The 22,979-nt window shown below is 39.0% G+C and overlaps 4 protein-coding genes across 4 annotated transcripts; 1 reads left to right on the forward strand and 3 right to left on the reverse strand.

Annotated features, from left to right (window-relative positions):
* Nucleotides 1-1,359: 1,359 nt before the first annotated feature.
* Nucleotides 1,360-3,549, reverse strand: nudt7 (nudix (nucleoside diphosphate linked moiety X)-type motif 7). The gene is made up of 3 exons (XM_080437950.1): nucleotides 3,099-3,549; nucleotides 2,141-2,299; nucleotides 1,360-1,929 (listed from the first exon to the last, which is right to left on the reverse strand). The coding sequence occupies exons 1-3, from the start codon at nucleotides 3,261-3,263 to the stop codon at nucleotides 1,579-1,581; spliced, it is 675 nt and encodes a 224-aa protein (XP_080294076.1). The 5' UTR covers nucleotides 3,264-3,549; the 3' UTR covers nucleotides 1,360-1,578.
* A 734-nt stretch (nucleotides 3,550-4,283) lies between these two features.
* On the reverse strand, nucleotides 4,284-9,276 carry hprt1l (hypoxanthine phosphoribosyltransferase 1, like). Its single transcript, XM_080437337.1, has 9 exons — nucleotides 8,866-9,276; nucleotides 8,211-8,317; nucleotides 7,474-7,657; nucleotides 7,068-7,133; nucleotides 6,930-6,947; nucleotides 6,491-6,573; nucleotides 5,677-5,723; nucleotides 5,043-5,119; nucleotides 4,284-4,878 (listed from the first exon to the last, which is right to left on the reverse strand). The coding sequence occupies exons 1-9, from the start codon at nucleotides 8,881-8,883 to the stop codon at nucleotides 4,831-4,833; spliced, it is 648 nt and encodes a 215-aa protein (XP_080293463.1). The 5' UTR covers nucleotides 8,884-9,276; the 3' UTR covers nucleotides 4,284-4,830.
* Nucleotides 9,277-9,776: 500 nt separating this feature from the next.
* On the reverse strand, nucleotides 9,777-18,127 carry LOC308092015 (26S proteasome non-ATPase regulatory subunit 7). Its single transcript, XM_080437801.1, has 8 exons — nucleotides 17,992-18,127; nucleotides 17,290-17,381; nucleotides 16,897-16,989; nucleotides 16,702-16,799; nucleotides 15,664-15,744; nucleotides 15,091-15,182; nucleotides 13,720-13,918; nucleotides 9,777-10,500 (listed from the first exon to the last, which is right to left on the reverse strand). Exons 1-8 carry the CDS (start codon nucleotides 18,063-18,065, stop codon nucleotides 10,243-10,245), a joined length of 987 nt encoding a protein of 328 aa, XP_080293927.1. The 5' UTR covers nucleotides 18,066-18,127; the 3' UTR covers nucleotides 9,777-10,242.
* Nucleotides 18,128-19,374: 1,247 nt separating this feature from the next.
* On the forward strand, nucleotides 19,375-22,073 carry LOC308092722 (dynein light chain roadblock-type 2; the record flags this gene model as incomplete). Its single annotated transcript, XM_080438823.1, has 4 exons — nucleotides 19,375-19,419; nucleotides 20,492-20,567; nucleotides 21,078-21,245; nucleotides 22,030-22,073. The coding sequence occupies exons 1-4, from the start codon at nucleotides 19,417-19,419 to the stop codon at nucleotides 22,071-22,073; spliced, it is 291 nt and encodes a 96-aa protein (XP_080294949.1). The 5' UTR covers nucleotides 19,375-19,416.
* Nucleotides 22,074-22,979: the final 906 nt, after the last annotated feature.

Consider the following 22,979-nt stretch of genomic DNA (forward strand, 5'->3'; position numbering starts at 1 on the left):
TTCCTCTCCGAGGTTAAAGAGCACATGCGGAACAGGACAAAATAAAAATGCCTCTTTGAAGCCATACCAACACAAAGAAAGCCAACCTGTGATTTCAGTTTTGTGAATGTAATTTTACCTCATGGTGTGGAAAAAGCTTGCTCTGCATCCAACATCGGACCAATTACAGTTTTAGAGAACACATATTTCATTTAAGGGCAACCTGATGTCATTGTGTGCATAGTACATTTGTAAAGTTGCAGCATGCCGTTGTGTTCTGTTACATTTCAACATCCAGCCCCCGTCATGGATTCCAAATTGCTCAGTGAGTCTTTAAATAACCACATCTGAAACAGCCATCTCAAAATGTTGATTTAACAGTGGTGGTGATTGATAGCACACAAGTCTTTACACAAGATCCATTTTGTCCTTCAGTCATGTGATGTGAATGAATATCCATGTATATTTAAATGTGAAATATACTGCAGGGGTATCTTGAATTTCAATTGTGATGCTTTCAACAGAACTTTGTGTGCCTTGACAATGAAATAATTGCTCTACTGTTTACCAGTGTCCCATTTGTGTCATTGCCATCTGTATCTTTATTCTCAAGGACTATGTAAAGTCATCCATCCTTCATTTGCAAAAAATAATTACTATAAAATTAAGTATCCAGTCCACATTGCCCCATGACACCCCCCCCAGCAAATCACTCCCTGGCAGAATATCAGTGTTTACTTTCATCAGAACTGCTCTGCAGCGTAACCAGTCAGCTGTCATCTTGTGTTCTTTTTGTTTTAACCCAACTTTTTTTTTTCATGCCTCTTGAGATTTGTAGCTACATGTGAGGTAAAAGGGACAAGACAGCAGAGATTGTTGGTTCACGGAAAGGTTTTCCTGTGTTGATGTGTTCAACATTGTCATTGCAGTGAAATGCTTCAGCCAAGATCAAACGAAGCAACCGTGATTTTAAAAAATCTGTCAATTGCCAATAGTGTGAGCCGTATCTTGTGTGTATAATCAGTTTGATCAGTTTCCCTTTTCCCTTTGAATTTCACATTTCTGCCCAAACTGTTCTATCTGTTCTGTGTAGCTTGAGCTTTAGTATCTAGCCTTAAGACCCTGCCGTAGGGAGTAAAGGTCAACCCTGGTGTGTTATCGGACATCTGAACTATTATTAACATGTACTTTGCCTTTGTCTGGACGTTTGTATACTCTTCTGTTTATATCTGTAATCCTGCTGCTACATTAAATGAATTAATAAAGATTTAAATGATCTTGCCTAGTTTCATTTTTCTCTTCTGGATTGTGATTAAACTGTTAAAAATGTATTTAAGTGTTTTTTTGGACTGCAGAACTTAACCAGGTAGACGTTAAATTATCAAATATTTTTTATGAATCCTTTCAAACAATTTAAAAAAAGCGTACCATCCACAACCAAAGAAACAAAGCGCATTCCGTATAGACCGCTTGCTCAAGTATTGCTTTTTTTCCCAAGGAACACAGTTTTCAATCACATACGCAGCAATTGATAAATAATTTAAATAATTTAAAAAGTGTTGCACGTAAATGTTGACTGCATAACACTCAACACCACAGTTAAAGTTTGCTGATTCTTCTGTTTAAACTGCGTTGGAAGAAGGACAGGGGATCATCAGAGTCAAAAGGAATGTCAAACTCAGGCCTTTTCCTGAGACCAAGAACTGCAACAACTATGGCCATGATAGCTGTCAGACCCCATATGTGATACTGGCTACCAGAATCAGGGTCTGTGAAATGGAAACTGTGGAGTGGTCCGGGCATTCCAGGGGGGCTGTAGGCTGCGTGGTCCTTCCCACAGGTAAAGAAGTCCAGGGGTACTGTGAACACAGCGCTGACTTCGTCCGGGTTTGGACGAGGGCAGAACGACTCCTCTATGAAGCCCACCACTGGAGTCACCAGTAAACCATGCTGTTAGGAGTGGTGAGAAACATCTTGAAATCTTTAACCTTTTAAACCCTATATACAGTACTTAGTTGACTAGAGTCCCACAGGGGTCTATATTAGGCCCAATCCTATTTTCCCTCTACATAAAATATCACAACCAAAATGTTCACTGAATGTTCACTCCAGAATAGCGATGCCAGGGGTTCATGTGGTTACAAGAGGGGAAAAAAGTTACCTTATTAATGATCGGAAACAGCCTACAGATTACCTCCACCATGTCAACAGGTAAACCTATCTCCTCCTCTGCCTCTCTGAGGGCTGTGTCTATGTCATCTCTGTCCCCAGGGTCCCTCTTGCCACCTGGGAAACACACTTCACCAGCATTGGTCCTCAGCTGCAAAGATAATGGCACGTAAACATTTGTGTTACGTCTGTTGTGTGAATTTAAGATATGATACACCAGCTTTACTGATCCCTGGAGGGAAATTCTATTATCTGACTGTACTAGATCTAGGAAAGAGTGTACATGTTTGTAGTTTACCAATAATGTAAAGTGAATATTAGAATAGGCCATATATATATATATATATATATATATATATATATATATATATATATATATATATATATATATATATATATATATAAACACACACACACACACACATATATATTTACAGTGGTGGAAAAAGTACTCAAATTCTTTACTCAAGTAAAAGTATCAATACTGTAATGTGGAAATACTCTGTTACAAGTCAAAGTCCTGTATTCAAAATGTACTTGAGTAAAAGTACAAAAGTATTGGCATCAAAATGTACTTAAAGTACCAAAAGTAAAAGTACCCATTATGCAGAATGTCCCATTTCAAAAGTTTTCAAAGACATCTTTTGAAAATAGCAGAGCTAAAAGATCACAATGGCTTGCATCTTCTATTTTCAAATGGCCGAAATATATATAGAGCTGAAGTGGGTAATGTTTTGTAATAGTAATAAAAATCTACAAAGTAACTAACGTTTTCAAAGAATTGTAGTGGAGTAAAAGTACAATATTTGCCTCTGAGATGTAGTGGAGTAGAAGTAAAAGCACTGAAAATTGGAAATATTCTAGTAAAGTAAAAAAATATATATATACCTCAAAATTGTTCTTAATAACAGTACTTGAGTAAATGTACTTAGTTACTTTAAACCACGTACCTTGGTTGAACGTAGGGTCATGAGCACTTGCAGCTCACCTTTCCTCACCAGCAGTGGGATCAGGACGGCCGCTTTGGGGAGGACAGGTAGATAAGAGAATGTGCTTCCTGTGTCAAACTGTTTCAACATGGCAGCTGTCTTTTCTTTTATGTCCATGACAGACATGGTAATGGTATATTATATAATATATCACCAGACCGTTAAACCGCTGACTGTAGGGGTCAAACAGTCGGAGAGCTACAGTTTAAACTGTGATAAACAACAATGGAAACTTCCTGACTTAATTCTCTTGGTAGTCTACAAACCATAGTCCGGTGGGACGATCGCACTGTGATTCGTTAGTTGGTTGCCAGGCAACCGTGGGTTAGTTACGTTTTAAGATGCCGTTACCAGCGCTAACTAAATGTAATGTAGTCTCGCATTTGGCATTCCTACAGTCCATGTTCTGGCTGCTGTGACTACACTAAAAAACCAGTGTTGCCAGGTTCGCTAGAGAAACAAGCAACCAGATCTATGAAAATAAGCCCAAAAGAAGTGAGCCCTTCGCCCTTTCAACATACGTTGGCTAATTGAAAATAGCAGATGTACAAGCTCACAACGCGTCACGATGCGACGCGTTGTGAGCTTGTACATCTGCTATTTAACAACCAAACAATCTTTTTATTTTATTTTTTTTATGTGGAATATTTTCACAACACACATCTTGTATGCAAATCCCTGGCATAAAATATTTTCAGATGGGGGTCCGGTCCGCAGACAAATACATATTCATTTGGGGGTCCTTGACTTGAAAATATTGGAGAAACACTGGTTTAAACATTAGGAAACAAGGCCAAATAAGCAACTACTCTTTAGAAACAAGCCCAAAAAACTGCAACCACCAATATGTACAAGCAACTTCACCGAAAAACAAGCCCAAAGTCGCTTTTAATAAGCGGATGTGGCAACACGCGTCGCTGACTGACTACACTGAAATGGTGGCGACTGACCATAGTACGTAACGTCTGTTGTGATGAGAACCAGTAGCCAATCACAGCACGTAATCACAGCACGTCCAACTGTCCCTTTCGGCGGTGGGATCTCATCACTACCTTTTGAAAAGGCTGCGGAAGTACAGCGTATAAAGTGTATATGGCCATCTGCTGGCCATATTGCAGTAGTGCAGCAAAGAAAACAATCGCCAAAGAAGATTCAACATAATTTATATTGCTGTAAACGGGTCCTCCATGAAAACATTAGAGAATATCAAATAAAATGTTTTTACAGTACATTCCACGTCAGTTATCGCATGATATGAGAGGATAAAACAGTATTACTAAACAAATGTGGTTACACAGACTCAAGGCCACCTGCATTTGACTGACAGTTTATGACTATACATGTAAAAGTATTGCAGTAGCCTGAGACCCTGGTAACATAGTGACAAACTCATAACAACGTTCTGTTTACAGTCACTAATATAAAACAGTAACTCAAGAGGCCAAAGCCGACACAGATTTGTAAATAAATATAAAATGAAAAACAAACCATGTACATACATAATTGAACCCACTTATTTGAAGGGGAAAGCTATTTGCTTACTTTAGTAACTCACAAGCCACATGTTCACATTTTGTGGATTCTTTCTTCATGTAGAAAAATAACTTAGATTCAAAACAGGGAGGGGGCGGGGCTTGTTAAGGAGTATCATCACAGTGGTCCTCGTCTTCATTTATTGTCTGCACAGTTCTGTTTACACTTTGTACTTCTCCTTGGCGTCATCCTTCAATATGCAGATGTGCTGTAAACAAGAAGAATGTAAAGGGAACAATCAACGTCTCAAGAATCATCTCTGTTCTCCTGAGTGTAAATGTGCCCTTCAGTTCTATATTTGGGTCTAGGAACTTCAAAAAGAATGCCAACTTGATTTTGTACCATAGAAGTTATTATTTTGAGGACACTCACACTGAGATCCCTGAAGTACTCGTTGTAATCCAGAGCATAGCCCACCAGAAACGAATCAGGCACCTCAAAACCAATGTCTGGAAAGAAATACAGATAACCAAAACCGTCAAATGTATACCAACAGTAATGTAATTTATAATCTAATTTGTGATTGTTCTTTTATATACAAATACAGTATACTGTATCTATCTCACACACAAACACACACACAGTTGAACACTGCTCTTTCATAGTCTGTATACGCGGCTGGCCCTTTAGCTGCCAGTGCGTAAAGTCAAATGTGTATCCTGTTAACAGCTTCCCTTGAGGGACAATCTTAAAGAGATTATCCAACTCCAACCTAAAAGCATTACATAACTACAGGCAGTGTGAGCGTGCAGGCATCTCGAGCATCTGTCAGGGCATTCACTAAGTGCTCAGCTACACGTGGAGTACATTTTCAAGAAATGGATGATAATCTTTACATGGAAAAACCCAACTGCATTAAAACAATACATCCTCGCTCACCATTCTTACAAATAGCAGCTAGTAGCTACTGCCTACCAAGACACATAGGCCTACAGATCACATCATGATAAGACTACTTCTTGACTGGGCAGTGAAATAAATGACTGGGCAGTGAAATGGTACTCACAGTCTGGTCTGTACCCGGAGCTCCTTGGGGTTCTCTTCACTAGGAGGCTGAAATGACAGAAAAGATGATAAACACGACGGCACATTTCAAAACAACAGAGTTGGAAAGTGGAAAAAGCACTGCTAGTGACATTAACTGGAATCCATTAGGCAGAAATTAACCTTAAAAAAAAGAACGGAATATCGCCACAGTGTACCATACAAGCCTGAATACGGACAGATGGCGACAGTGCTCTCGGGGTGCACTTGCTGGAACACTTTTTCTACACAAACGGTAAGCCATTAAGTCTGTCTGAGAGCTTGTGTGTCATCTCTCTTCCCTGCAGCAAAGTGATCATGCAGCTAGCAAAGGTACCTCACAAGAGTCACCAGACAAACTATGTCTGTCACAATACTTCACGGACACCGTTAAACTAACAATTTTACAGTACACGAATTCAAAGTGCAGACAATAAGATAATGTACAGTAAATTGAATGCTGGGGTCGCTCTGTGCAATGTACCAAAGTAAATCCCTGATATGAGCTTACATACTTATTACTTGAACCTACAGCATTTAGAATGACATAATCATTTTCATATACAGTATCAGAGCACTGGTCTCTACCTCCTCAGTGCAGTTACGGTAATAGTATGGCAGATTAACTGTTAAGCTGCTCCATCTCCCACTCACATTACAGTATACAGTACTTAAGGGGAACGTGCCGTGCCCATTAGCTGAGAGCACTGTTGTTGCCACCGTGACCTTGAAGTCAGTTACACTGGAGATCTATAATTCAACTTCCTGGTCTGTGAGCAGCATCTGATGGCTCTTACCTTACAACTTTAACCATCTTTGGATTACATTCACTCAGCAGGGAGAGTAGCTTCTGCATTGTCCTCCCCGTCTCCACAATATCCTACGGTTCCACACCAAGAACAAAAATGAGGAGGGCACTGACTACAGCGACATTAGTCAGTAATGCTTTGTTTACAGTGCAGCAGTGCATTGTAAACAATGCAGCATGCAGGCAGTGTTCCAAATACAATGTGACAAGCACAAATACTTGCTAATGATAAGTATGGGCCTTCTATAATTCACATACATCTATGAATTCGGTCTGTCATATGCAGATAGCCTTTACTTCTAGAGCTTGTAGCCTATCTGATAATGCTATTCAAAATGGTGGATTAATACTTGAATGTTCATGCATGCAAATATGTAGAGCTAAAACAAAGAATACAGATTTGTATCAAAAGAGAACACAAATCTTACCTCAACTATCAAAACATTCTGTAGAGAAAATAAAGGAAAACATATTGAGATGGAAACATATTCAAATACACCTTTTACGTTACAGTAGACATGACTGCATTTTATGAAATAACTCAATGTAGAGCCAACAGTACTAACCTTGCCTGTTAGGTTGGACAACTCATCACCGCCAATGACTTGGACACTGTTTGTAGACTTGTCATTCTGCGGACAACAAAGTAGTAGGATCATACAGTATATAGGTTCAACACGGTTGCTTTAAATGTGCTCTATAAATAAAGTGGATTGGATTGGAGTATATTGCAGTGTGACTTTGGGCTGCTTGCCAAAAGATTGCATTGCTATCTTGACAAAAGTGTATTTATTCTCCAATTTGTATGTCAGATGCATTCACAAACTAAGAGCTGTATTGTGTACAGTCAGGATACATTTCATTTAATGATTATTTTCTTGCTTCGATATTACCATCACCCCTTACCCCTCTATCACACATCTAGCATCAGCAAAAGCTGTGTCTGGAAATGAAATGAGTAGGGCAGCTTACACAGTAGCTTTTTAGCCTAATGAAATCCACCGTCAGTGGGACTGATTTATCACTATTGCGGTTCAGGGCCTTGATGTAGTCCAGCAGGTCCGCAAAGAACTTGTAGCCCCCTTTGAGAACACACAGAGCTACAATGTGATGTCCCCCCATGTCCCGGACTATATCACGGGCCAGACGTTCCGTCCTGAGAGGCAAGACGGAAAAGATGGAGAGAGTGATGCATGGTGAATTAAAAATTGGATTACACAAAATCAGTTGATATAAACGGAGGAGAGACCTTCAACATTTCATTTTGAGGGTCAACAAGCCATTGGTTACTAACAAGACCAACAAGTCATTGGTTACTATGCAGAATCAATAAGCAAGAAGGTTTATTTCACTCACTCGTACAGGTACAAGCAGTGAAATGATGGTCTGCATATAGCCTTGGATCAAGGCTATCATAGATGTATTTTATCGAGTCTGAATCCATAAAATACATCTATGATAGTCTTGATCCAAGGCTAGGCTGCATAATGCATCTTATTATGCAGAGTGCAGACATACTGCCTTTCACCCCATGCAAATTCTGCACCCATGCAAAAAAAAAAAACACTACAGGCTGCAGACTGGTGTTTTGTTAAACAAATTATGTTGCCAATGTTTTTGTTGTTCACAATTTTAACAAAGATGTGTAAATCAGTAGAGAAAATTTGGGTGGCAAAATGTTTGATAGAAAGGTCAGACTGTGCGTTTACCTATCCATGATCAGTCCGTGGGGGATGATCACTCGTTCCAAATCGTTCTCATAATGTTTAGGGACACAGAAAAGGTCCAGCTCATGTCCCTGTTCATCATCAGCAATCTGTAACAGAACGGCATCACTCACTTACACCTTAACCACTTAAACCCCAGCATCGGTTGTGTGGGGAAAGCCTTCGCAGAAAACAGCAGATTGACAAGCTCACAACATCTTGTCGATCGGCTATTTTCAGCAAAAGCTTTCCCCACAATAACAGAAAACACACTAGTATTGAGCCCTGAGGGACTCAAGGAAATCGTGCGCTGAGAACCCATTAGTGAAAGTGATCGCACAAGCTGTCGCCTAGCGACATTGAGCCTATCAACCACCTGTTTACAATAGTGAATAATAGAATTGCAAGCCCATGTGGGTAAACGTGGCCTAAACATTTTTCACATGTCGTTGTTTATGATCAAGTGCACGCGTCGCAGCAGCTGACCGCGTGCACTTGATCATAGACAACGACAAGTGAAATATGTTTGGATAGCCTGCCATCCAAAATGCGCAAAGCCGCACCCAGACAACTGAAGAGCAAGTTAAGAAAACACTGAAGTGAAATAAATGTCTGTTGAGTTACAGCTAGATCATTTGTACATGAACGATGGTCTTACCTGAAGGTAGGAAGCCATGTTTATGTTCGTCCGTCCACGATCACAACGATATGCGAGGAGTCATGCTCTTGTTCTTGGTTTTGTTGACTGTCTGGATGTTGCACCGATCCGCTGGACTGCCTACTGTAGTGTGGTAGTACACAGTGACATGTCTGCTCTGTGGGGGTTTAAACCCTTACGTCACAATCCATTTTACCTATCCAATAATCTGATTTAGGCTGCCAGAAGCAACCCACCGTGCACATTTTACGGTAGTCTCGTCGTCGATATTTTTCAGCATTAATTTGCAGAAGCTGTCAATGTAGTCTAACTTAGCATACCGGGCGCATTTATTTACCAATATTTCGTCGATTCAAGCTGGCAATCATCTGATTAGTAAAGCGGTGTCCTTTCGAGCTGCAGCGCGGTCTGTTCACACACCATGGACACACACATGATCATCACTGTGACCTCATACTGCGCTATAGTTATATATAGTGTACCGTTTCTTACTGGCTGGCTGCAACTCTTCCCACATCACGTTAGACCTCAATGGAAATAAGCCATAGGCCCTTTTTTGGGTTATCCTTTTAGCATCCTTTTGTATAAAGCTTTATCTCTGCTTTTTTTTGCAAACTGTTAATGAAGTATTCAATCAGTCTAGAATATATAGACCTTGGTAGGTATGCACTTTTGTCTAGATTCTAGACTCTAGAATATAATCAAACACGTATAGTCATTCAATAGTCACATCAACATTACTTTACCTTTTCTCTCACCCATGGACCGGATACCGTTGAGTCTGAGAAGTTTGAATTGACTTAAAGTATATACATTGTATTAATATACTGTATATCAACATTCTCTTTTCACATGACAAATGCTGTGAGACAAAGACAATTTAATAAAACGTTAAGATATAGGAAACAAACCACTTTATGATCCCAATTTATTGAGTGATACAGAAACAAAAAAGTATTCTCCATCTTACAAAACAATACACAGCTAAATCTGGAGTGTTAATCTAACTGTGTGTAAAAACTGACCCACACGGGTCCTTATGGTCCTTTTTTACACTCAAGTGTCAAATGAACACTCCAGATTTGACTGTGTACCATATACCGTAGAACACCAGTAACCGGCTGAGAGCAGAATGCACATTCTCATAGCCAGGAACACGAAAGACGCAAACATATCATCCTCTCATCCGTACAATAATAACAGTCTTATGAGTGCCAGTTGCTATTGCAAGGCCAAATCTCAGATGACACCGTTCCCCATATAGAGCACTACTTTTAGCTGCAGACCCACATTAGCGATGCGGCTTGGGAGAAAAGTAGAGCGCCATCCAGTTGAAGAGGGCATAATCTGAGATGAAAGCCGCAAAAGGTGACGCACTCATTTTTTCTTCTTCTCGTCTTTCTTGGTGGCGTCCCCTTTCTCTTTCTCCTTCTCCTTTTCATCTTTCTTCTCCTTGTCATCTTTCTTCTCCTTCTTGCTTTCCTCCTTCTCCTGTCCCTCCTTCCTCTCTGCGTCTCGGTTGGAGATCTTGTTGTTGATCAGGTTGTGCAGAGCCACCACTGAGCGGATGAGAGAGGCCAGGTAGACCACCAGCATCTGATCATTGGTCTTCAGGTAAAAGGCTTTGGTGAAATCCTGCCAAGGGGTAGAAACATGTTCTGCATTAAGAAACTCACTTACCAACACAATAAAAACAAAGCAAAAATGTAACCAATGGTTAATTAGAGCCACAGCTCTGGTCAAAATGGTTTAAACCCAAGGGCAGCTAAATGTTTTGACAGAGGTCCTAAATGTAGGGTGTTGTAGTTGGGTGAGAAAAGAAACAAAGACTAGATAGTAGTTCAAATGGGTTTGATTAAAAGATGGAGGTCGCACAGCTCGTAGCCACGATGCAATACTATTTTATTTTAAATGATAGAAACCAACCTTTCGACATAGTCTTCCTCAGGGTTTTTTAATTCAAAAGGGTTTACCCGTCTCAACCTCTTCAACGCAGGGACCGGAGCTCAAACGTTAATCGATGATCACGATAATCAGTGTAAACGGTAAAAGGTGTAAAAATACAGAGGAAAGTACTGGAGCACACCAGGCTAGGGGGTGGCGCGGTTAACCGCCGAAACACCCGTTTCTTTTTGTTTTGATGTTTTTTCTTTGCAGTAGTAGCAATTAAATACCATCCCAGCACTATGCCAGGTTGATTCATAATGTTTCAATGCCACGTGTCAAAAAATTATAGTTTTTTTTTGTGTGCTGCTACAGTATCTTCCTGTGTCAAGTTTTTCTACTGCCCAGAACCTCTATTATACTAGATGGTAATTATTTAGATAATGCTAGACATTCATACTAGCTTCTGAGGCAAGTCTGAGGTCTTTAGTCAACTTTATAAAATTGTAATTAATTAAATTACCATAACACAACCCTCATTATGAAACAAGACTCCTGCCCCCTCTTTTCAAATAATTTTTTGGAGGGAAAATATTACATTTAAGAAAATTATTTTATTTATTAAAGATTATAATCGAAACAGTGAATATACACAAGAAATTGGAAGTTGCATTCAATGTGAAAATACTGTTTCAATTTGACATTTTCATTCTAGGGAAAACTGACTTTCATACTGGGCACTTCAATAAATATTTGTTTAATATATTTTTATTGTCATACAAAAAAAAACATCACCAGACATTGGTTGGTTACTAGTCTCGCGTCACCAGACAACTATTCCACAATCTCTGAATGCTATATAGAGTCTGGAACTCCACTTCCTGAAATCTGCTTAACGGAAGTTGTTCTAAGCTACTCAGACCGGAAAGACATTCGACCAATCACGACGCGGTGCCCGCAGACCTGTATTCCCAGTGGAAACTAGTCTCGCGTCACCAGACAACTATTCCACAATCTCTGAATGCTATATAGATTATTAACACTGTGGATTAGACAAAGTTCAGAGAGCGTTGACTCGAAAAGAGCTTTTGAAATCTCCATTGCTGCTAACGAACTAGCCATCTTCAACACTTGTTGTTTTGATTCCAGTCGGACTCACTCACTTACCCTCCAGTCGGAGGGTAATGAGTGAATCCGCCACTGCACAATGCTAAAACGGAAGTGGGTAGGGTAGGGGCTTCCGCTTTCCCCTTAAGCATGATCAGAGCTTCCGAGTCCCAGACTGTATGCCGGAAACATTTGTAAATTGTGGGAGGCAACAGTCTGGCCACGCTAGACTAGTTGGTTACTGACCCTCTTAAAACAGAGGACTGGGCAGATATAGTAAACAACATGTATATAGAAGAGGTTTTGCTTTAGAGAGATAATATATGAATGGGCTAACTGTTAATGGAGTATACAGCCTATAGATTTTGGTTGTCTAACTTGTCTCAATTATGTTTTTGTTTTTTCTACCATGTGATTGTCTTTCCTTCATTATTTGATAACATGCAGTGATAAAGTTAGTGGAAAGACATTTGGTCTCTTTTATAGTATTATACAAAAAAAAAGCGGAATATCCCCTGCCACACTAAGGTGCGGTATTGTTTATTGTGCTTCCCTGGTCTCGGATTGTTTAGTTATTTTTTCTTTTTTGTCCTCCCAAAGGAGGCATAAGTGTAGTGAGTTGTGTTTAAAAACAAACAAAAGGATGGTAATTTTAGAAGGGTTGGAATTTAAGACCAAGGTTTTGTATACAAGCATTCCGTATTGAAAGGGATATTTCACTTTCAAACATGTATGGGGTAATTTTAACGTCTACTCAAGCATAAAAGAGCACCCCAGACAGTTCAAGTTGCTTGATTCAGTATTTAGATATTTGATATTCATTCTAACAGACACGCCCCCTTCTTATACAAACCCATTGTAACTTCAAACTCCATTTTAACCATGTTAGGTTCATTGAAACACCCGTCCTTGGTTCTGGTGACTGAATGTCCTAATACGTGAGGAGATTTTCTTTTTTTTTTTAATTCATTTTTTCATTTATTTTTCATACTTTTTGGGGAAAGTGAATTCTTTTTTTTAAATGAAAATAAAATGAAAAACGAAAAAAGTAATTGAAAAAACAGTCTCCTCATGTATTAGGACAATCAAGAATAAGAAGAATTGTCTGGGGTGCTCTTTTATGTCCCAGTAGATGTTAGAATTACCCCAAACATGTTTGAAAGTGATAAATAAATAAAACAAGGTAGGTTGTTTTTAACATCTTTTAAATTAAATCATGCTTTCAGTATATTTTTTATGAAATTGTTACTGAAATTCAATTAAATGTTAACACATGTGTAAATGAATGACATATGGTATTTAAATAAAAATGTAAATAAACTGTGTAGTCCATTGGTATTTCTGTTTTTCAGCCAGTTAATTCAGTCTCAGTCTATGGTCCCCAAAACACATCTTTGAAGTCTTTTGCTGAAAATACCACTCAGATGATACATAGAGCATGTCTCTATGCTCGTTTTAGTCTGTTCTGAATGAGCCATGTCTGTCTGTAGCTTTAAAGGCAAATGAGCTGCTACTCCCTACGACACAATATGGAACGGGTGCACACGCCTCACCAATGATGTCAAATTAAACTGTCAAACTAGGAGTTGCAGATCACGTATTAGTTAAGATCTAATCTGCATATTTTAGTGAACCATTTAAGAAAAAGAACGTCTACAAGCAAGCCCCATTTTGAAAAGGATCTCTCAATAAAGACATTTGGCGCCATCTGTTATCAATGTATCAGATGTATTTCCAGAGGGGCACCAGTCTTATATTCAGATTAATAAGGGTCATAAAATGTAGACAATAAATCATAAAACCTGAATATGGAGACAACCAAATACTTCCCAACACACATACACGCACAGTCAAGAGCCTTACCAGTAGATTTACATCTGGGAGCAGGTTGAAGACATCCTGCAGCTGGTAGATGATCTGATGGTTGATGGGCAGTTTGCCTGCTGTCACTCTCTCCAGATAGGACCGAATGTCCAGTAGCTTGGAGTTAAGCCCCTTCAGGCCATGCACCTGGTTGGTGATGCGCTGCGACAGAGTGCCTACTGTTGTGTCCTTGATGTCTCTGTGAAAAGCGATAAAACGCATTATAAAACTATTAGGTGTGACTGTTTACAGTATGTAGAGTTTATATACAGAGTACGGTGTGTGTGTGTGTGTGTGTATGTTTTTTTCTAATATAAATATATATATACACACACACACACACACATATACATACATACAAAACTTCGGTCGATTATTTCTCCCCTTCAATAATATCAATTGGTATTGTGTTTTATATTTTTTTTATCGTTGATTAGTCACCTTTACAATGAGGTATAAGTTGTAAGGATTGTGCAATCGTGGAATGAGTAACACAGCTAAACGTGTGGATAGCGCCTCCCAAAAATGTGCCTGCCTGCACACACTTGCTGAGAGCATGGGTCTGAGCATTGCTCTTGCAACTTTGTTGAGGTTGCGTATGCTCCAAGCAGCAACACTGCCCCCATGGAAAGATGCCACGTTTGTCCCTTCAGGATAAGGCCTGTGCAATAGGGCAAGTGAAGCTGGTGTTCCGTTACACAAATTACATATTATTTGATGTCATTGCCATTTGCAGGCAGGTGTGTGACTGGCACCTGAGCATGGGTCCTGCAACTTTGACATCTGTCTTTGTTACCGTTGTGCTAATCTTGCTTGTAAACTCTTGAAGAAAACCTATGGCTCCTCAGTGAAGCAAGGGTGAGGAACCTGTCTTCTTGGGTTGTTGTCTTCCTTTACCTTCACCAGTCTCACAGAACTTGGTCCTAAGTTTGGAAATGGTACCAGGACTGACACCAAATAATGCTGCCACTCCGCATAACAGAACACCAGCTTCCACTTGCCCTATTGCACAGGCCTTATCCGGAAGGGACAAACGTGGCATCTTTCCATGAGGGCAGTGTTGCTGCTTGGAGCATACACAAACTCAAGTTGCAGAACCCATGCTCAGGTGCCAGACCGGCACACACCTGTCAGCAGGTGTGCGCTGGCAGGTCGCTCAAAACGAGAGTGATTACCAACAGAAGCATATTGGAGGATTTTGGCAAATGTTTTGTTGGCGCTACCCACACGTTTAGCTGTGTTGCTCATTCCATGATATGTATGTGTGCGAAAAATAGGTGGCGAGAATGAGTGAATATATTAGTGAAAGGGTAAGTGAGTGAATAAGTTACAATAATGAGTGAATGCATGTGTGTGCTTTGTTCCATTTACCTGAGCAAGTGCTCAACTCCTACTTCCTCTGCCTCCTCTGCACCGATCTCACTGGTGATGTGTTCAAATGTCTTGGAAGTTGGAGTTCCATCCTGGATAGGCAGAAACATTGCCGTTAGAAAAGCCCTATAAACCAATCTGTTATTTGGTTCTGGTCATTATTTGGATATGAAATGACATCACACATTGATAAAAAAAATTAATAAGACAGTTGCCTTAATTTAGAGTATGTATGTTGTCTCATATCCAGAGGGTAGTTTAAGAATATATATAAAACTCAGTAGACAAATTGAGGACCAGAATTAAATATAACATTTTTCTCATATTTAGATAAGTACAAGCTTTTTTGACTGTTGGTAATGTGGTTAGAAACAAAAGAAAGAATCTCTTAATGAAATATGTGTTCACCCCCTTTCAAATAGAATGCAAGTGTCATTTCAAGATAAGTGATGCACAAAATGTAGCCTTTTCATTATATCATTTTGCATTAAAAGTAATAGAAGCACAAACTTGTTTTAACTAACTCTAAATATCCATCTTTGTGATACAAATGTTAGTCACACTGTCACATACATCATGTATTTCCTCCACTGAGAAGTATGCTTCTGTGGGCAGGCCCAAGTCTTTAGGCTTCACATCAATGATGACTAACACCTGGAAAGATACAATTACAAATATGAATTTATTCAAGAACAGAATGTATATGAGCATATTGTCGCTGTCAGGTGCATGGATTAAAGCAAAATAAAATCTCACAAGTCACGACTGATGTAGTCCTAATTAAGTAAGATTTGTGAAACAATGTGAACGGGGCGCCACACACTAGCGCTGTGTTTTCTAAACAATTAACACAATATGCAAAATGAGTATGCTTTAGTTATATTGTTTTATGCTGTTCTACACACTGCAAACCAGGTGAAGAAATCACAGATTGAGGCTTTAACCTTTGCTTTTACATGGAATATCCGAGACCATTAGTGTTTTATCATGGAAGATGCTTCTGAATATATTGCTAGTTTGACCACAAATGCTCTAATCTTAAAATAATAACAATTGAGAGCTAGTAGATCGGATATTTTCACTGCGCAATATGCTTCCATAGAAAAAATTGCAACAGGTGCGGGATCCGACTAAATAAACATGAACAAAAGGAAAGGGTCCGCACACCGTCAAGAGTAACAACGTTTCGGGCGATATGGCCTTCGTCAGGTATGAGGCGAAGGCCACATCGGCCGAAACGTTGTTACTCTTGACCGCTCTATTCATTAAAATCTGCTGGGAGCATTAAGGCGGTGTGCGGACCCTTTCCTTTTGTTCAGAGAGATGGGGAGTGACATGCAGCAAAGGTCCAACATTTCTAAAGACCACAGACAGACAACCACTTTCACTTTAAAATCTTCAAAAATAGCAGATCTACAAGATCACAGTTCTGTTATTTTCGCTACTTCTGTATGCTACACTCTTATATGACGAAGTAGAGCATTAATTCAACCAAAAAGAAAAAGTTGACATGTTATGGAGATACAAGGTTTCTGCCCGACAGCGACGATATTACATATACCCGCCACACAGCACACCAAGGTAATATTACAATAGAAAGAAGCTACTCACTGAATTTGTGCAGTACTGCTTGACCAGCTCATTGATGGCAATATCATTCTTGTGTAGTTTTGGTCCCGTGTGGTACCAACCAACTATTCTTTCTCTGGCTGGAAAATGGAAGATGTATATTCACAATGTATGTTCACAATGTCTTCCAATGTCTGTAGATTAAATAAAATAATGGATATGTTCCCATGGTCTTACCGTTGACTTTCTTGAACATGCCATACATGTTCTCCAGGTAGTCATGGTCCAAGAACCACACAGAGTCATCCTTGTCATCCTCATCGAATGGCACTGAGGAGATACATTGACCGTTTTTTGATTGATTGATTACTTTATTAGACATAAACGCAAACAGCACGAGTACGGTTATACACTTGGTCTAAAAGGATAACCAAAAAAAAGTCCTGAGGACTTGTTTCCATTGAGGTCCTACAGTGACATCTACCTCAATGAGTGTATGTGGCTGTGTACTGATTTAAATCATGGGAGTTATTACTGAATAAAACCATAACGATTAATATAAGCAGGCCTGCTCATGTGTATTTAAATGTCTTGATTATGATTCAACTTCACTGTCAGTCTGAAACTCACCAGCGAAGGAATTTGACACATCGAGAATCTTCTTATGCCAAGACCCCAGGAGAACCCCAACGACTCGTTTCTGGTTTCCAACTTTACCTATTCTGTAATATTGAACAGAACAAGAACACAAGTAACAGTTGTGTCATTAACAGGAACACAAAACATGACTGTTTTAGCAGCAGGTGATGGATAGTCAGTAGCAACATACAGTACAAGCCTATCTTTGCCTTACCCTTATAAATGAATGGTGGTTATAATGATGGTGTGTATTTATGTTATCTGGATTATTATTACTACTTTTTCAGAAGCACACACGTTTCAAAGATTAGGTAGTTTAATAACAACTTTATTTATATAGCACTTTTCAAAACATGAGTCACAAAGTGCTGAGCAGCAGTTGGAGCATAAACTATATAAGTAAGGTAAAATAAAACAAACGTTTAAAAAGCCTAAGGGAACATAGTTAACAAATAAGTTAATTCTGACAAGCAATAAAAACACACTTAAGCAAACTAAAAGGACTGGTTAGCAAGCTAGCTAGCTAACGTTATGCTGTCAATGGGCTTCTGACTCAGCACGGCTAACAGAGTTAGCTTAGCGGCTACTAGTCAAGGCAGTAATGTTAGCAAAAGACCAAGCGATTTAGAGGCAACTACACAAATGCCGCGTGTATAATAGACAAATAATGTGCTCGTTAGGACGTTTCTTTACCTATTAAAATGGTCGACCACGCTGAGCAGCACCAGAGGGTGAACCACCGCATTTTCTACTGCTAGCTCCGGCATTTTTCACTCTGTGAGCATAAACAGGCACAGTAGCACATAGGAAGGAATACAGTCAGCGTTGCCAGATTGTGTGAGAGAAACAAGCAAAGCAACCAGGTTATGAAAACAAGTCCCAAAGAAGTGAGCCCTTTACAAGCTCACAATGCGTCGCGTTGTGAGCTGAGAAAATTTGAAAAATGTGGAAAGAAATTCAAACATTTTAACAACGCAAATTTGTATGGGGGTCCCTGGCATAAAATAGTTTCAGATGGGGGTCCGCAGAGAAATACATAATTAATTTGGGAGTCCTTCGTCCTTGACTTGAAAATGTTTGTTTAAACAACAATAGGAAACAAGCCCAAATAAGCAACTACACTTTATAAACAAGTCCAAAACCAGAACCCGCAACTACCAATATTAACAAGCGACTGAAAAACAAGCCCAAAGTCGCATATAATAAGCGGACATGGCAACCCTGGAATACAGCCCACTAAACTATAATCTCGCGTGATGCTGTCCATCCAATGCATCGATTCCACTGCAGCAACGCGAGATTTCCCACACAATGACAGCGGAGCGTCCATGATCGACTCACATCCGCTCTACTCAGAGTAATTTAGAAAGAGAGTAATGACAGTAGCGTGCACTCCCATTGTAAGAATGGAATGCGGAAGTGCTCTGTCTAAGAATGGAATGCGGAAGTGCTCTGTCTACGTCAATGAGATAGTTCCAATGTTTGGAACTATAGCCCATAGAGGCCCGCTTTGCGGCGAGGTCAAAGCGTGACGTTACTCTCTCTTCTACACTCTGGCTCTACTAACATCCGTTTCAGCGTTGCCAGATTTACGTATTATAAGCGACTTTGGGCTTGTTTCTTTCTGTAAAGTCGCTTGTAAATATTGGTAGTTGTGGGTTGCGGTTTGTTTGGGCTTGTTTCTAAAGTGTAGTTCTTTATTTTGGGCTTATTTTCAAATGTCGTAATTATTATTTAAACCAGTGGTTCTCAACTATTTTCATAAATGTTTTGTGCCAGCGAGCATTGTTGTTAGAATGTTTTAAAAAAGATTCCAAGTATTCCACATTTCATTGCAAGAGTTTTTGAAAATAGCAGATCTACAAGCTCACCATGGGACGTATTGTGAGCTTGTAGATCGGCTATTTCCAAATAGTTTAAAGTGCTCATGTGGCCTTTGTTGCTTCTTTTGGGCTTGTTTTAGGCTTGTTTTCCTAGACCTTTGAAACAAGCCATTAAATAAAGTATTCTTGTTTCTCTCGCAAAACCTGGCAACACTCCGTTTCTCTTGGCAACAGACGAACACGAAGAAGAGAGAGAAGCTGCCAGGAGGAGCGTCATTAACAAGCTGTTAACATTATGGTAAGAGACCAGTGGTGGAAATTGGAAAAAATACTCATTTTTTTTACTTACTAGTAAAAGTATCAATAATACTGCAATGTAGAAATATTCTGTTACAAGTAAAAGTCCGGAATTCCGTTTATTTTTGTAAAAGTACAAAAGTATTGGTATCAAAATGTACTTAAAAGTACCAAAAGTACTAAGTACTCATTATGCAGAATGTCCCATTTCACAAGTTTTCAAATGTATGAAATGTATAAAAATCCTTTGAAAATAGCACATTGCTAGGCATTGTGAGGTTGTAGATTGGCTATTTTCAAATGACCGAAATGGCTGATGTATGTTTTGTAATAATAGTCCAAATCTACAAAGTAACTACTAGTAGTAACTAAAGTTTTCAAATAATTACAGTGGAGTAAAAGTATTTCATTTGCCTCTGAGATGTAGTGGAGTAGAAGTAAAAGTAGCCTACTGAAAATTGGAAATACTAAAGTAAAAATACCTCAAAATGAACAAAAGTTACTTTCCACCACTGTAAGAGACTGCTGTGAGTCATCTACTTTCGATCAGAAATAGGTCATATAGAATAAAAATCATTAGATAGAGTATTGTGATCGTTTATTTCACTTAATTAATAGTTCACTGGTTCTCAAAGTGGGGTCCGGGGACCCCCCAGGGGTCCTTGTTGAGGGGCAGCAACAAGGAAGGACCCCCCCCCCCCCCAGCAAAATTAGTTAATATAGCATCAAAATCAGTTTAACCACTTTGACATCCGCTATTTGAAAATAGCAGATCTACAAGCTCACAAACAAGAATATGGGGGTCCACTACTCCCTGGCCTGGCACAATATCAGATGGGGGTCCGCGGCCAAATAGCCTACATATTAATTTGGGGGTCCTTGATAGGCTTGATATGAAAATGTTTGAGAAGCACTGCTTTAAGTTAACTGATCAGAACATTTGAATTGCTTTAATTTTCATTATGTCATGATTGTGTTATATTGCAGTAATGCATGATGTAGTAGTGTTACATTTTTGTGTTTGGAACACAACACCTTATTTTTTTTAACATACATTTGCTCTCCTATAATAGGCCGAAGTTGAGGAAACGTTGAAGAGGATTCAGACACACAAAGGTGTGATTGGAACAATAGTTGTTAATGCAGAAGGTATGTCAAAAACCTACTATAATCTAACTTCATGGATGAGTGCTTTCTCTACAGCAGACTCGATATTTTATCGAGTCTGACTTTTGCTTTCGTATCTAAGATAGTCTTGGTCTCTACCTCCCTAATGGGGTCCGGGGACCTCAGGTACGTCCTTGAGGGGGTTCCAGGGGGTCCCCAGCAAAAGAGGAAAAGTTAAATTTCACTATAATTTCACCAGCTAGAAGTTATAACCCAATGATAGAATGTACAGTATAAGAATAACTATTCAGATCGTAGGTTTCACTCCCTCCACGTACACAGTTGTAGAATTCTGTACTACATAATCCTATCTAACAAAGATGATCTTCTCTACTATGGGGGTCCCTGGCACAAAATCTTTCAAAATTATGTCCGCGGCCAAATGCGTTTCAATAGACATGAAAATGTCATCTCTTTAATTTATCTTTTTATATTATATTTTCAAATCAGACTATCATACTGTAATAATACCAAACCTTATGGGTGTTTCAGGTATTCCAATCAGAACGACCTTAGATAATTCCACAACAGTCCAGTATGCAGGACTGTTGCACCAGCTGACCATGAAGGCTAGGAGCACCGTGAGAGACATTGACCCTCAGAACGACCTCACGTTCCTCCGCATCCGGTCCAAGAAACATGAGATCATGGTGGCACCAGGCAAGTGGCAAGCAATTTGTTTCACTTGTTTCAAATTCTGATGTATTGAAATTGTTGATTGATATAATTTAACATGTTCTGTAAAGATAGATGCATAATAAGGAAGTTGTTATTATATTGCTTTCAACCTGGCTTCCCTATTTTGGCCAGAATTCTCTCAAAAGTAATTTTTTAAAATGTCAAAAGTAGGGGAAATATATCTATAAGCTCAAAATGCATTGCATGGTGACACGTTGTGAGCTTGTAGATAAATTATTTTCGCTATTCCGCATATGACAAAGTATATATAGAGCTTAAATGGTTAAATTGATGATGTTAAGCAATTATTATCTTCCTATAATTTGTCCTCAATAATGCTCATTATAAGATGGCACCATTTCTGTCTACAACTCTGTCTCTCAGAGGAGGACTATGGACAGTTAAGGAATCCGCTTACAAGTGACATCATTGTTAGGCATCTTTGGTCATTCCAAACAAGATTTCAAACTTAAAAGAATAATAATAATGTAAGAACAATGTATTATATTTCAGCATGCTAACTTTGTAGGAAGAGAAAGGCTATAGTTTCTATTAGCTTGGAAAACCGTCGATGATGCCATTGGTAGGCAGGTTTCTGAACTCCCACCAATTATGAGACGCAGAGTAAGTAGACGGAAATTGTGCCATTTCATGATAAGCTTAATGAGGACCAATAATATGAATCCTTTAAAAGTAATACTGTCATTGTGGTTTATTTGACCATCTTACCATTTCTCACCCCACTATTTCTACTGTTGTTCTGCAGACAAGGAGTTTTTGCTGATAATCATACAGAACCCAAGTGAATAGCTCCTGGACATTCCCATGAGAGTCAGGCTTTGGTTTGTCTCACAATGGTCTGCTTTGACAAAACAAAAATGTCTTTGTGTGCTTTTTTTCTTTTTGAGACACACATGTGACAAAGTATAAATTAGTCTTTACTGTGAATAATATACAGTAGTTTCTTTCACAACGTAACTCTCTTACTTACTCAATTGTCTCAGTATTTGCAATGTATTGTATATAAAATAAAATAGCTAATCATTGTATATTCCAGTTGTTGATAGTGTTATTGCATGTCCCCCACTCCCTGGTATAAATGATAACCAATAAATCACATTTTACAAACATTTTAATGGAACTTTCCCATCCAAATGTACAGCAAATATATGTTAATAAATAGTTCATTATAATTGTACAACCCAATATATTATGTAATGAGTGATTGAAACAAATAGAGACGTGATTTGACATGTTGGTAAAGGAGACTGAACAGGTGATGCAGTGTGGAGGAGGGTCAGGCGGTTGGTAAAGATAGCAATTGTCCTGATTTACCGTTATACCTGTGAATATCATATGCAGAGTGTGTGATGCATTACTGTCCACAAAGAGATAGCATAATTTTAATACTGTCATACAGAGACAAAAAAATTGTGTCAGTTATGTCAGGAGTTCATTTAAAAGATTTAAGAGTAATGATATGTTAGCCTAAGACTAATTTATAGTTTGTGTGACAAAGTTATTCAGGTTTTAATCGCCATTTGTCTTTGGGAACTGCAAAATAACTGGTCTCTCCTGTTTTCTGACAAAAAGTAACTACAAAGCTGTTGAATGGTGAAAAATTACACTAAAAAATAGACAGGTAGACACCAAAATGCATTTTAGGAATGGTCAATCAGTCAGTGTGTTTTCTGACTCAGTTGCCACCGTGCTAGC

The sequence above is a fragment of the Gymnoscopelus braueri genome (genome assembly GCF_963280865.1).
Source record: "Gymnoscopelus braueri genome assembly, chromosome: 9".
Taxonomy (NCBI): Eukaryota; Metazoa; Chordata; class Actinopteri; order Myctophiformes; family Myctophidae; genus Gymnoscopelus; species Gymnoscopelus braueri.

Coding starts and splice junctions, on each gene's coding strand:
- nudt7 (XM_080437950.1), bottom strand. CDS start 3,263: ATGTCTGTCATGGACATAAAAGAAAAGACAGCTGCCATGTTGAAACAG. Junction 2,300..3,098: donor TGACCCTACGTTCAACCAAG/GTACGTGGTTTA, acceptor TTATCTTTGCAG/CTGAGGACCAATGCTGGTGA. Junction 1,930..2,140: donor TGTTTCCGATCATTAATAAG/GTAACTTTTTTC, acceptor CACTCCTAACAG/CATGGTTTACTGGTGACTCC.
- hprt1l (XM_080437337.1), bottom strand. Junction 5,724..6,490: donor AAGATGGTTAAAGTTGTAAG/GTAAGAGCCATC, acceptor CTGTCATTTCAG/CCTCCTAGTGAAGAGAACCC. Junction 4,879..5,042: donor AGTACTTCAGGGATCTCAGT/GTGAGTGTCCTC, acceptor TCTTGTTTACAG/CACATCTGCATATTGAAGGA.
- LOC308092015 (XM_080437801.1), bottom strand. CDS start 18,065: ATGCCGGAGCTAGCAGTAGAAAATGCGGTGGTTCACCCTCTGGTGCTG. Junction 15,183..15,663: donor CAGTGGAGGAAATACATGAT/GTATGTGACAGT, acceptor CTGCCTATCCAG/GATGGAACTCCAACTTCCAA. Junction 13,919..15,090: donor GGAGTTGAGCACTTGCTCAG/GTAAATGGAACA, acceptor CGCTTTTCACAG/AGACATCAAGGACACAACAG.